This window comes from Tursiops truncatus, chromosome 16 (genome assembly GCF_011762595.2).
Source record: "Tursiops truncatus isolate mTurTru1 chromosome 16, mTurTru1.mat.Y, whole genome shotgun sequence".
Lineage (NCBI taxonomy): Eukaryota > Metazoa > Chordata > Mammalia > Artiodactyla > Delphinidae > Tursiops > Tursiops truncatus.
Window position 1 is genome coordinate 45,594,480 of NC_047049.1, and position 13,629 is coordinate 45,608,108.

General features: G+C 47.1%; 1 protein-coding gene across 1 annotated transcript in view; it reads right to left on the reverse strand.

Moving 5' to 3' along the window:
• CHAT (choline O-acetyltransferase) overlaps positions 1 to 13,629 on the reverse strand; it is a 49,889-nt gene that overhangs the window by 14,517 nt on the left and 21,743 nt on the right. Inside the window, exon 8 of the mRNA XM_033841849.2 lies at positions 3,738 to 3,907. Coding sequence (XP_033697740.1) covers positions 3,738 to 3,907 — 170 coding nt within the window. The remainder of the gene's footprint in view (positions 1 to 3,737; positions 3,908 to 13,629) is intronic.

Below are 13,629 nucleotides of genomic sequence, written 5' to 3' on the forward strand. Positions count from 1 at the left end.
CAAGCTCCTTAGGCTCCTGTTAGCCCTGTTTCCCCTTCACGGTGCACATAAGGGCCACCATCCTGGTCTGCTTTGTGTGATTATGTGTCTGATGGACGCTGTGTGTTTGGCCACCCCTGATACTACTCCCAGGATCGCCCCATAGTAGGTGCTTCATAATTTTGTTAAATGAGTAACGAAAGATAATGATCCATTTTGGATGGTGTGCGGATTCCTAGGGAGAAATAAAATGTCCCTTGATGGGAGCGAAAGAAAGGTGAATGGAGGATGCCCCATTAACTGCCGCCTGGGCTTCAAGTCAGGGACCCTGATTCCAGCTCTGTGGCTGCCGCCTGCCAGCTGGGAGAGCTTTGACAAGACACTTCAACTCTCTGGCTTCAGTTTGCTCTCATTTAAAATGGATCCAATAAGGCCCAGTTCACCAGATCGATGTGAGGATTAGAGAAAGCATATGAAAGGCCCACGGGAACTGTGAAGATTACTTATGATTTTTATGACTGTACAAAGGCTGGATTTAGTTGACTTGGAAAAGGGACATACTCAGTATGTACAAAAGGACTAGGAGAAAATAACAAGAAGAATGAGATCTGATTCTTAAAGCATAACGCGAATAAAGTGGGGCTGCCTTGAGGTCCACCTCAGCACAGCATCACACTCAAGAAGTACTAGCCTGTCATCCATAAGCAAAACAAACCAACAAGCTATTGAAATCTTTATGAGACCTTCCAGGGAACTGTGGCACAGCACACCTCTGAGCTGTCTCCCTGTCTCCTCCAATCTCATAGCTGCCCGAACCTTTTCTCCCATTCTTCAAGCAAACACACTTCCCACAGAGTTTCTCTCAAGATTCATCCCTTGTAGGCTCTTTGCTCTCTCCCTTTGTGTCCCCTGCCTTTCTGTCCTGAGACTCACTCTTGAACCTTACAGTTCACATTCATGGAGCCTGTTTGGCTTTTCCAGCTCCCCTGATAATCTGTCCTGTCTGCAAAAAGAGCCCAGAGGTGGGCATGGTCATCCACGTGAGGCAGGAGGGGAGGGCTGTGCCCAATCACACATTAGTGCTTTTCTGTCCCTGTCGCTAAAAGAAAGGGAGGAAAATGGTATCTTTTAAAAACCACTACCAAGACTTACTATATTTCAGGTCCTGTACATCCATTATATCATTTCAATCCCACAGCTGCTCCATGAAAGATTACAAGCCATTAGCACCACTGGTGGAGGCTAAGTAGCCAGCGCAGCAGGGAGAGAACTCAGCAGAAATAGCAGAATCAATATGCGAACCAATAAAAAGGCTAACCTGCAGAATGTAGGGTACAGAGAGGGAGAACAACGAGAGGCGGCCTAGAAATGCTTACCAGCGTGAGTGATGCTAAATCAAAACATAAAGATGGCCGCGTGCTACTTAATATGGTCATTGTGAAAGTGCGGGGGCTTTACAAATAAGGTTAGATACAGGATTGGCGTGCTGGGGTAAAAGAATGGGGGACGGGAATGAATGGCCCAATCTTCATCGTCATCTGTGTGAGTATTTTTCTCCAGGCCAAAATGAATGTCTTGTTTCTGGGCTGATGTCACGTGAATGAAAAATATATAAACAGGGACTTCCCTGGTGGCGCAGTGGTTAAGAATCTGCCTGCCGATGTAGGGGAAACGGGTTCGAGCCCTGGTCCGGGAAGATCCCACATGCCGCGGAACAACTAAGCCCGTGCGCCACAACTACAGAGCCTGCGCTCTAGAGCCCACGAGCCACAACTACTGAAGCCCGTGCGCCTACAGCCCATGCTGTGCAACAAGTGAAGCCACCGCAATGAGAAGCCCGCGCACCGCAACGAAGAGTAGCCCCTGCTCGCCACAACTAGAGAGAGCCCGCGTGCAGCAACGAAGACCCAACACAGCCAAAAATAAAAATAAATTTAAAAAGTATATATATATGAATGGTTTTGTTTCATTTTATGACTTCTCTTCTGTGGAGATGCTGGGCTACCCTACTCCTCAGGGATGAAGGGAGGTATATCGACATGGCCAGGTCAGGGTGATGGACAAGATGTCAGGGTGCCTGACATCTTCAGGCATCAGACATGATTCTTTTTTTTTTTAAATTGGAGTATAGTTGCTTTACAATATTTTGTTAGTTCCTGCTGTACAGAGAAGTGAATCAGCTACATGTATACCGATAGCCCCTCTTTTTTGGATTTCCTTCCCATTTAGGTCACCACAGAGCACTGAGTAGAGTTTCCTATGCTGTATGGTGGGTTTTCATTAGTTATCTGTTGTTGTTGTTTTTTTTTTGTGGTACGCGGGCCTCTCACCGTTGTGGCCTCTCCCATTGCGGAGCACAGGCTCCGGATGCGCAGGCTCAGTGGCCATGGCTCACGGGCCCAGCCGCTCCGCGGCATGTGGGATCTTCCCGGTCCGGGGCACGAACCCGTGTCCCCTGCATCAGCAGGCGGACTCCCAACCACTGTGCCACCAGGGAAGCCCTAGTTATCTGTTTTATACATAGTAGTGTATATATGTCAATCCCAATCTCCCAATTCATCCCACCCTCCCTTTCCCCCCCTTCGTGTCCATATGTTTGTTCTCTACGTCTGGGTCTCTATTTCTGCTTTGCAGATAGGTTCATCTGTACCATTTTTCTAGATTCCACATATATGCATTAATATACGATATTTGTTTTTTTCTTTCTGACCTACTTCACTTTGTACGACAGTCTCTAGGTCTATCCACGTCTCTACAAATGACCCAACTTTGTTTCTTTTTATGGCTGAGTAATATTTCATTGTATATATCAGCGGTCCCCAACCTTCTTGGGACTGGTTTCGTGGAAGACATTTTTTCCATGGACTGGGGGGAGAGGGGGATGGTTCAGGCGGTAATGGGAGCGAGGGGGAGCCACAGATGAAGCTTTGCTAGCTCCCCCGCCGCTCGCCTCCTGCTGTGCAGCCCGATTCTTAACAGGCCGCAGCCTGACACGGGTCCATGGCCCAACACCCTAGATGATATATGTGCCACATCTTCTTTATCCATTCATCTGTTGATAGACATTTAGGTTGCTTCCATGTTCTGGCTATTGTAAATAGTGCTGCAGTGAACATTGGGGTACATGTGTCTTTTTGAATTATGGTTTTCTCAGGGTATATGCCCAGTAGTGGGATTGCTGGGTTGTATGGTAGTTCTATTTTTAGTTTTTTAAGGCACCTCCATACTGTTCTCTATAGTGGCTGTATCAATTTACATTCCCACCAACAGTGCAAGAGGGTCCCCTTTTCTCCACACCCTCTCCAGCATTTACTGTTTGTAGATTTTTTGATGACGGCCATTCTGACTGGTGTGAGGTGATACCTTGTTGTAGTATTGATTTGCATTTCTCTAATAATTGGTGATATTGAGCATCTTTTCATGTGCCTTCTTGCTGAATGTGTTGAGGATTTGTTTGATGGGAGCCCCTGGTATTCCCCCACCTTACAGTGTGTGATGGAAGATGGGGAATGAGCCCCAGGCCTGACCCAGAGGCCCCTTAGGCTGGGCTGCAGGAAGGTTAGGGGGGTTGGAGCTGGGTTTGGCCGCTTGCTCCTGAGAAGAGTTCTGGCCAGTCCAGGACCTGACACCAATGGCACATGTCCTCCGCTCCCTCAGCCCCAGATGCAACCTCCCAGGCAGCAGAAGCCAGCAAGAGAGCCTGCTGGATGTAAGCACGAGGCAGCTCCGGCCACTGGCCCTGCCAGGGGGAGGCTTACCTGCAGGGACTTGTCGTACCAGCGGTTGGCCCCATTCTTGCTGCAGCCTCCGCCGTGGAGGAGCTGGAGCGCCCTGTTGGTGTCGCTGAGCTCCACGCCTCCCGGGGCATCCAGGCACACCAGGCAGATGCAGCGCTCGATCATATCCAGAGAGTCCCTGTTGGTGGAGTCTGCAGGGAAGGCAAGCACGGCCTTACTTAGCACCTGCCCTGCCCCGGGCCCGGGGTCCCCTCTGCAGAGCCCCACATGCCACAGGCGGACACACGTATGGACACCCAGATCTTGAGCCAGTCCTGAGTCCCCCACCACCCCAGGGGTTGGGCTGGGAAGTCAGCCTGACTGTCCTGAGCTTCTATGCTAACCCCAGGGGCCAGCTCACCGTCAGGGTCCCTGCAAGAGTCCTGCCCTTCAGCTGTAGCCAGTTCTGACCCCAGATGTGAGGTCACTGGTCCTGCCTGCCAGGATGAAAAGGGGTGGTGTGGGACCTTCCCTGTAAATGTTAGACCCTCGGGCCAGCCTGTGCCAGAGAAGGAGCTCCAATTCCCCCACCCAGCGGTACCCTCCACTCACACCCGAGGGCCATATCTGGCACATAGGCAAGTTCATTTGTCCTGAACTATAATTTTCAAACATTAGTTGCCAAAATATTTCAATTAGTCAATTTCACATGAAAATCGGAAGTAAGGGAGTGAGGGTGTTGTTCTCCCAGACCCCTCCCACCACCATCACCCCAGCTGTTGTTTCCACGCAGAGGGTAAGTGGAAGGGCCAGGTTGCCCCTTAACCTATATCCAGATGAGATCATTGGGGCAGTTTCAGACACGTAGAACTCATCTAAAAGCCACTGAGTTGTGCAGGAGACACGTCACCAAGGGAGCCTGACTCCTCCATGGGGGACACTGGGTATGGAGTTCCTCCAGGAATAGAGCTGGGCCAGCCAGATGGGCTGCCCCAGGCAGCTTCCTCCAATAAGCACAGGAAGATTCGCAAAGGCTGCCCAGTGGGACCTGACTGTGTGCTGCTGTGTATCCCTTCTCCCAGTCAGGAGTCTTTACTGTGGTGACAGTATTCTTTTTCCACCATCCCACACAGGGTGTGCGGGCATCAGGACCCGATGGCGAGGGATGAACATCACCCAGACCTCCTGACCTCTGGGCTGGATGAGGCGCGGGGTTACAGCCCTCCCCCAGCCCCAGTGTGTTCTATGCATGAGAAGATGGAGTGCCTGTTATTTGGAAGCAAAGGGGCATTACGTGGCGTATTCCAATATCCATACCCCCTTTAGTCATTGAACTCCTGGTTTTTAGCTTGGCACAGGGACGAGCAGCACTACAGCTACATTTCCTGGCTCCTCTTACAGCTGGGGGAAATCATGTGTTCAATTCTGCCAACAAAATCTAGAAACACTATATGACAGCTTCCAAGAAACCTCCTTAAATACAACTAGCACATGCTCTTTGCCCTTCTTTCCACCTTCCTCCATCCTGCTGCCTGGAACACAGGTGTGATGGCCAGAGCTCTAGCCTCCGTTTTGGGCCAGGAGGCTGTGGGCCACACCCTTGGGGTGAGATGGAAGAATCCTAGTCACCTATCAGCTCTGGAGGGCTCAGTTCTCATATATGTGAGAGAGACAGGAAGAGAGAGAGAAATCTCTATTTTTTTTAAGCCACTATTATTTTGGGTTTTCAGTCACATGTGGCCAAATCTAATACTAACTTATACAGTCTGGTTACACTGGATTCACATCTTCACACTGCAGGAATTAGCTGGAGCTGAGAAGCTGCGCCCTTGGTTTGCCCCAGTCCTCTCTCATTTATTTAACCCTCTTGTCCCTGCAGTTATTTAAGTACAAGATCCCTGTCCAGAATGCTATTCTCTGTGTCAGAGAGAAACACTCTGGGTGCTGAAGATCCCTCCAAGAAGGCAGTCGAGCCCCCTCCCAGCTCCCTCCTGTCTCAGCATTAATGCAGACCCTTGGGCAGCCCTGGTCCTGGGTGCTGGCTCTGCTCTTTCCTGCAGTCAGCTCTGTGCCCCTCGATTCTGAGCCTGGACACGCAGCCCTCTGCTTCTGTAGCCACAACTCCTCTCCCCTCCTGCCCCTCCCGCTGGAACCCCAGGGACTGCTGAATCAGAACTTCTCTTTTCAGAGCTCTCACCCCCACCCCAGCCCCCAGCTCTGGCGCCTTCTTTCCTTCCAGAGCCTGAAGCCAAGAAATATCCCCATCGTGTGTCACAGTCGCCTGGAATCTGCCTTCCTGAAGTCCAAGGAATGTGTGGGAGCAGGTACGGCTTCCACACCCTCAGGCTCAGGTCTCCCTGTGCTGTTCACCAGCCAGGTCCTGCCCATGGGCTGAGCTAGGCACAGCAGCACCTTCCCCGGTCAGTGGGAGGCTGAGTACACAGCTGACGCTGCCAGTGAGGACCACAGCCGGACTCGGCCCATCCTTTCCTCTGTCCAGTTAGGGGCCTGGAACGGCCATCGAGAAAGTCCTGTCTGCTCCTGCCTCCTCTTGGCCTCACCCCAGGCTCTCGGGGCTGCTTTCCTTCCTGGCATAGGCAGCCTCGAGTGAGGCAATCCCTGAGACCCTCCCCTGGGTCTCCTCAACACCTACTGGGCACACAGATGCTAAGGCCACCTGTGCAGTCCCCGCTACGCCAGGGCGATTTCTCCAGGTTCGTGAGAGGCGTCCACAGACGTCCTCGAGTGAAAGGAGTCTGCAGTCCCCACTATCCCCTTCCTCCCTCCTCTTGCAAATCCTGGGGGAAGGAGATGTCTCTCAGAGGAGACCTTCTAGTCTGCGAACGAGGCTAACCAGCAAGCCAGCCCACCCTCGGCTCTCCCTTCCCCGCTTCCTGTCTAGAATATGGATTCGGGGAGCCCTGGGGGTTCAGGATCCCTCTTGACTCCTGTGGGTCCAGGATGACTCATCACCTTCCACATGGCCTCTTGGACTTTCCTGCCTCATCTGATCCACATCAAGGTTTTGGGCCATGACCTGGGGACTGAACGGCAAACGAGACACCATTGTGCTGGGGGTGGGCTGGGGGGTGGAGAACTCCCCTCCGCCCTTCCTTAAGTGTAATACAGTCACCACATCACCCTCTTCGACCTGAAACAACTTCTACGGCCCACAAGGAAGGATCCAAACTTCTCAGCGTGGCTCCTGGGCTCCACTGCTCGCGTCTGCTGCCCCTCCAGGTCGCCTGCGCTGAATCCCTGCATGGACCTCACAGGAGCCTCCTGTCACTCCCAGTCGCCTGCGCACATTCATCCCCTCACCATCGCGCAGGCTGCCCCCTGTATGGGGGCCCTTCTCCTTCTCTGCCTAGCAAAGCCCTACTGGTCAAATCCTCCCAAGTTCCCTAACCCTCTCATGGTACCGACCCTGCGCCCGGCGTGGGTGGGAGCAGCCCAGAGAGCTCCTGCCCTCCAGGACGCCTCACACCGGGAACAAGCCGGCTCGGCTGCGTGCTCAGGGCAGATGAGGACCCTCTGCTCGCTCCATGTAACCACCACCTCCTAGCGCTCTGTGCATGACCCTACAGTGCGTGACCCTGTCACGCCCCAAAACCCTGTCACCGACAGTCCAGCTCCAGGAGCTCTGATCTGGCCCCCTCTTCCCACGCCTTTGAGCTCACAGAGAGCAGGGCCTGGGTCCCCAGCCCAGGTGGGCACAGGAAAGTGTCCGTGGCTGGCAATGGACTTGAGTGTGCATGGATAGGTGAGGCTGAGATCTGTGGGCACAGCTCAGAGAGGGAGCTCAGAGGAGCCCAGCCAGCCCCTTGAAAGTCAGGAAACTACTACCTTTGGGGCATGGAGCTTCATGGGATGGAAGGGATGCGGGAGAGATGGAGACAGGAAAGGGATTCCTCCCTCTCTGCAAAGCTTCCCACCCTGCCCCTCTCTGCTCCTATAGGAGTCCCTGCCAATGGCCATGGTGCCTGGCCCTGCACTGTGTGCTATTCTGGGGGTCCTTTGGGATCAGGGTGGCTGGGGGCTTCAAAGCACGGGAGGCCTTGGCTAGGCCTGGGTCTGATTCAAATAGGCGGAGAGGAAGGGAGATAACAGTGCTGGAAAAGGCTCTGAGGCTAGGCAGTAGACACCCAGGCTTGTGGGTGGAGCTTGTCAGTGATGCCTAGCCACTTGGGGAGAGCTTGGGCCTGGGGACCATGGGCAACCCCGATGTTACACACGTTGGTCCATGTCTCAGTGAGCTCTGAGAGCCCAGGCTTGGTATTTGCCTATGAAACAGCCCCAAGGCCAGTGTGGAGTGGGCAGGCTGCAGCTCCCCAGGAAGTCCACGGCAGGCCTGTCCATCTCAGAGGCTGGGGAGCAGGTCTGATGCCGCCTCTATGCAGAAGAGTGGGAGTTTGGCACTCTCCTTCCCAGCCGGGTGACTTGAGGCTGGCAGCAAAAAAGGCATCAGTGCCCCAGCCACCTCCAGGCAGGAGAGAGGGACCCCTGAGGAGGGGCTGAACTATCACCACTGCGTGCAGGTTGAGCAGGGCCCCGGAGCGCAGCTCCAGCCAACGGGAACTGGGTCCTAGCTCATTAGACAGAGTGAAATGGGAGCAGGACAGCAGAGCTGGGATGCCAGGTCGCCTTGCAAATGAACTCCCTGCATACAAGCAGCTGATCGGTCAAATGCTGACAAGTTTATCGTGTAAGGCAGAAAATGAACTACACCCAAACTCATTCACCATGACTCTGGCCCAAACGTAATGGAAACACGGGGCAGTGGGCTGGAGGCACACGGCAGGAGCCATTTGTCTTGTGACATCCTCATCGAGCACATGGAGGCTCGTTTAATGTGGTAAATCAATCTTCCTCAAGGAGCCCCTGCTTAATAGGTAGAAGTCGGAGTTGAGTAATAGGAGGAGCTGCCACCCACGCCTGGGGGGTTGACAGCTTCCGCGATGCAGAAATTCCAGAGGCCATGCGGCCTTGGAGGGCCCTGGAGATTCTGTTAGAGGTTGAAAGCATCCAGACTGTGACTAAGGTGAGCAAAGATAAAATGAACACAGCACCTCTGCCTTTAGAGGGCTGCAGACCCCTCAGGTGTTGCTCCCCAACACATCCACCTGTGCACACGCACACACACAGATAGACACACAGCCCTCTGGGATCTATTCCCTGGGAATAGATAGTCTGGGAGATGGAGGCACTGGGTTCCTTCTCAGACACTTAGAGCTTCTAAATATTTGTCAATCACATCTGAGCATCTTTCCTCCGCAGATAAAGGAATCATAGCTCCTTTTGGGAGGGAAGTCTGCCATCACACCTCTCAAATTCTTCTCTACTCTATGGCTTATGGGGTGATCTTTATACTCCCAGGCCCTAGAGGCTATGAGGAGGCCAACAAAAAGTATGTCCAAGCTATATTCTATCTACAAGAAACTCACATCAAATATGATGATATAGGTTGGGTGAAAGGAAATGGAAGAGGACATATCCAGCAAATATTAATGAAAAGAAAGCAGGAGTGGCTATATTAATATCAGATTAAGTAAACTTCGGAGCAAAGAAAATTACAAGAGATGTCAAGGGATATTACATAAAAAAAAAAGGCCAATCTACCAAGAAGATATAGCAATCCTAAATGTGTATCTACCAAACACACCTCAAAATATGTGAAGAAAAGCTAACAGAACTGAAGGAAAAATGACAAATCCACAAGTGTATTGGAGACTTCAACACCCCTCTCGTGATACTTGACAGAACAGCTACAGAAAGTCAGCAAGGATATAAAAGAACTTAACAACACCATGGATCAACAGGATCTATTGATAGAACACTTCACCCAACAACAGCAGAATGCACATTCTCTTCAAGTGCCCTTGGAATATATATGCCACAGTAGACCATATCCTAGGCCATAAAACACCCTCAACTAATTGAAAAGAATTGAAATCATACAAAATGTGTTCTCTGACCACCGGAATCAAGATTTTTAAAAACAGCAGAAAAATAAATGTTCCAAACATTTGGAAACTAAACAACACCCTTCCAAATAATCCATGGGTCAAAGAGGAAATCTTAAAGGAAATTTTAAAAAAAACATAGAAATAAATGAAAACAAAAATACACCATATCAAAATTTGTGAGACACAGCTAAAGCTTTGTTGAGAGGGAAATGTATAGCACAAATGCTGACATCAGAAAAGAGGAAAAGTCTCAAATGAATAATATAAGCTCTCAACTCAAAAACTTAGGGAAAAAAGGCAAAATAAACCCAAAACAAGGAGGAGGAAAGAAATAACAAAGAGCAGAAATCAATGATATTGAAAACAGGGGAAAAAAGAAAGAAAATCAATGAAAAGAAAGCTGTTTCTTTTCAAAAATCAATCAAATCTCTAGCAAGACTAACGAAGAAAAACAAAAGAGATAAAAGACATAATATCAGGGATTAAACAGGCACATCACTATGGATCTTGCAGATATCAGAAAGACAACTTTTCAGAAATACTATGAACAACTCAACAGACATAAATTTGACAACTTAGATGAAATGGACCAATCCCTTAAAAAGTATAAACTACCACAATGCACCACATCTGAAACAGATAATTTGGAGACCCTGTAATTATTAAGGAAATTGAATTTGTATGTTTAAACTTTCCCCTCCCCACCAAAATCTCCAAGCCCAGATGGTTCTAGAGAAGTCTACCAAACAGTTAGGGAAGAATTAACTTCAATCTACACAATTTCTTCCAGATAATGTAAAAGGCGGGAACACTTCCCAATGTTACCCTGACACCAAAACCAGATAAAACAGTACACCACTGCCACCACCCCCAAACACATGAAAAAAACAACCAACTACAAGACAAATAACCCTCATGAGTATAGATACAAAGATAGTTAACGATATATCAGCAAATAGAATTAAGCAACATATAAAAAGAATTATACACTGTGACTAAGTGGGGCTTATTCCAGGGATGCAAACCTGGTTCAATATTTGAAAATCAATTGATGTAATCCACTGTATTAACAGACTACAGAAAAATCCCATGATCATATCAATTGATGAAGTGTAAGTGACAAAATTCAACATCTTGTCATGATAAAATCTCAGAAAACTAGGAATAGAAGGTAATTTCCTCAACTTCATAAACAGCATCTACAAAAAAAGCCTATAGCTAACATCATACTTAAGGGTGAAAAGACTGCATGCTTTGCCCCTACGATGAGGAACAAGAAAGAATACCCATTCTTACCACTGCTATTCAACATAGTACTGGAAGTTCTGGCCAGCACAAAAAGGCAAGAAAAGGGAATAAAAAAGAAACATACAAGAAAGAAAAAACAACTGCCTATTTTCATACTACATGATTTGTCTATGTAGAAAATTATAAGGAATCTACAAAAAAAAACCCACATAGAACTAATAAGTGAGTTAGAAGTTCACAAGGTACAAGATAAACATACAAAAATCAGAAATCATATTTCTGCATACCAGTGACAAGGCAGGAACACCAAAATTAAAAATACAATGTGATTTAAATCATGCAAAACAAATGAAGTACTCCAGTGTAAATCTAACAAAACCATACAGGACTTGTATACTGAAACTACAAAACACTAATGCAAAACTTCAAAGATCTAAGTAAATGGAGAGACATACCGTATTCACACATTGGAACACTCAACAGGGTGAAGATGCCAATTCTCCCAAATTGATATACAAGCTTAACACAGCTCCCATCAAAATCTCAGAAGACTTTCTGTAGATATAGACAAGATTATTCTAAAATCTATGTGAAAAGGCAAAGGAACTAGAATAGCTAAAACAATTTTAAAAAACAATAAAGTTGGAGGAGTCAGTGTATCCAATTTAAAGACTTACCACATAGTTACATAGCCAAGAATGTGTGGTATTGGCAGAGAGATGAACACATAGATCAATGGAAGCAAACAGAAAACCCCAAAATAGACTAACACAAATATGTCCATTTGATTTTGACCAAGGTGCAAAAGTAATTCAGTGTAGGAAGAATGGCCTTTTCAACAAATATTATTGGAGTAATTGGACACTCATAGGCACCCCTCCTCAAAAAAGCTTAGATAAAAATCTCGTATATTAATGCATATGTGTGGAATCTAGAAAAATGGTACAGATGAACTGGTTTGCAAGGCAGACATAGAGACACAGATGTAGTGAACAAACGTGTGGACACCAAGGGGGGAAAGCAGGGCGGGGGGATAAACTGGGAGATTGGGATTGACATATATACACTAATATGTATAAAATAGATAACTAATAAGAACCTGCTGTACAGCACAGGGAACTCTACTTCACTGTATAGGAGAAACTAGCACAGCACTGTAAAATAACTATACCCAAATAAAAAAAATATTTTTTAATCTCATATCTTATAAAAAAATTAATACAAAATGGATAGTCAACTTAAATGTAATATTATAAAACTTTTAGAAAAAAATAGGAGAAATTCATCTTTGGGATCTCGGGCTAGGCAAAGAATTCTTAGAGTTGATGCCAAATGTATGATCCATAAAAGAAAAAATTGATAAATTGGATTTCATCAAAACTAAAAACATTTCCTTAGTGAAACACCCTGTTAAGAAGATGAAAAGATAAGCTACATATTGGGAGAAAATATAAAGCCACACATCCAATAAAAGGCTAGTAAAGAAAATAGAAACAATTCTTAGAACTCACAGTAAAAAGAAAACCCCAAAACCCCAAACCTGAACCCCAAACAATCCAATTAGAAAATGAGCAGAAGACATGAAATGATATTTCCCAAAAGATGAGCTCTAGAGGGAAATTAGCCATGAAAAGACATTCAACATCATTAGTCATAAGAAAAATGTAAATTATAACTATAGTAAGATCTCCACACACCTATCAGAAGGGTAAAAAAAAAAAAATAGTGACAATCCCAAATGCTGGTAAGGATGCAGAGAAACTGGATCACTTATACGTTGCTGATGGGAATGTAAAATGGTACAGTCACTCTGAAGAACATTTTAGCAGTTTCTTGAAAAATTAAGCATGCAAATATCATATGACCTAGCAATTTCATTCCTGAACATTTTTTTCTGAAATGAAAACTTATGATCACACAAAAACCTATACATATATGTTCATAGTAGCTTTATTTGTAATAGCCAAAAAGTAGAAACAACTCAGATATCCTTCGATGGTTATATCACCCATTGTGATATACCCATACTGTGGAATGCAGTATGAACTTCACACATGCAATAACTTGGATGAATCTCCAGAGAATTATACTGAGTGAAAAAGCCGATCTCCGAAGGTTACATACTGCATGACTCCATTTATATGACATTCTTGAAACAACATCATAGAAATGAAGGATAGATTAGTGGTTGCTAGGGGTTAAGGAGGGATGGGGCTGGAAGGGAGGTGGGTGTGGTTATAAAGGGAACAGAGGGATCCTTGTGGGGATGGACATGTTCTGTATCTTCACTGTATCAATGTCAATGTCCTGGTTGTGATATTGTAAGATTTGCAAGATGTTACCATTCGGGGGGAAAATGGTACAGGCGAGTTTATTTCTTACAAGTGCATGTGCAATTATCTCCAAATAAGTTTAATTTAATTTTTTTTAAAAATCAGGAGCCAAGAATTTCTTTCCTCTGGGTTCTAGCCACCTTTCCCACAAAGGCAGATTTAAAGAGCTATCATACTTCCAGAATATAGGGGAGAGGTGGTGAGTGGAGAAGGTCAGGAGATACAAAAAACCCCCAAAACCTCTTAGCTGCCTTGTAACCAAATATCATAGTGCTGGTCATGAAATGGACGGTGAGGGCCAGAGAGATGGCGCCCAGCGAGAAATGAAAGAGGACAGGTGTCTGGAGTGTGTGCACACAGAGCATGTGGTATGTGGGGAGCCTGGGG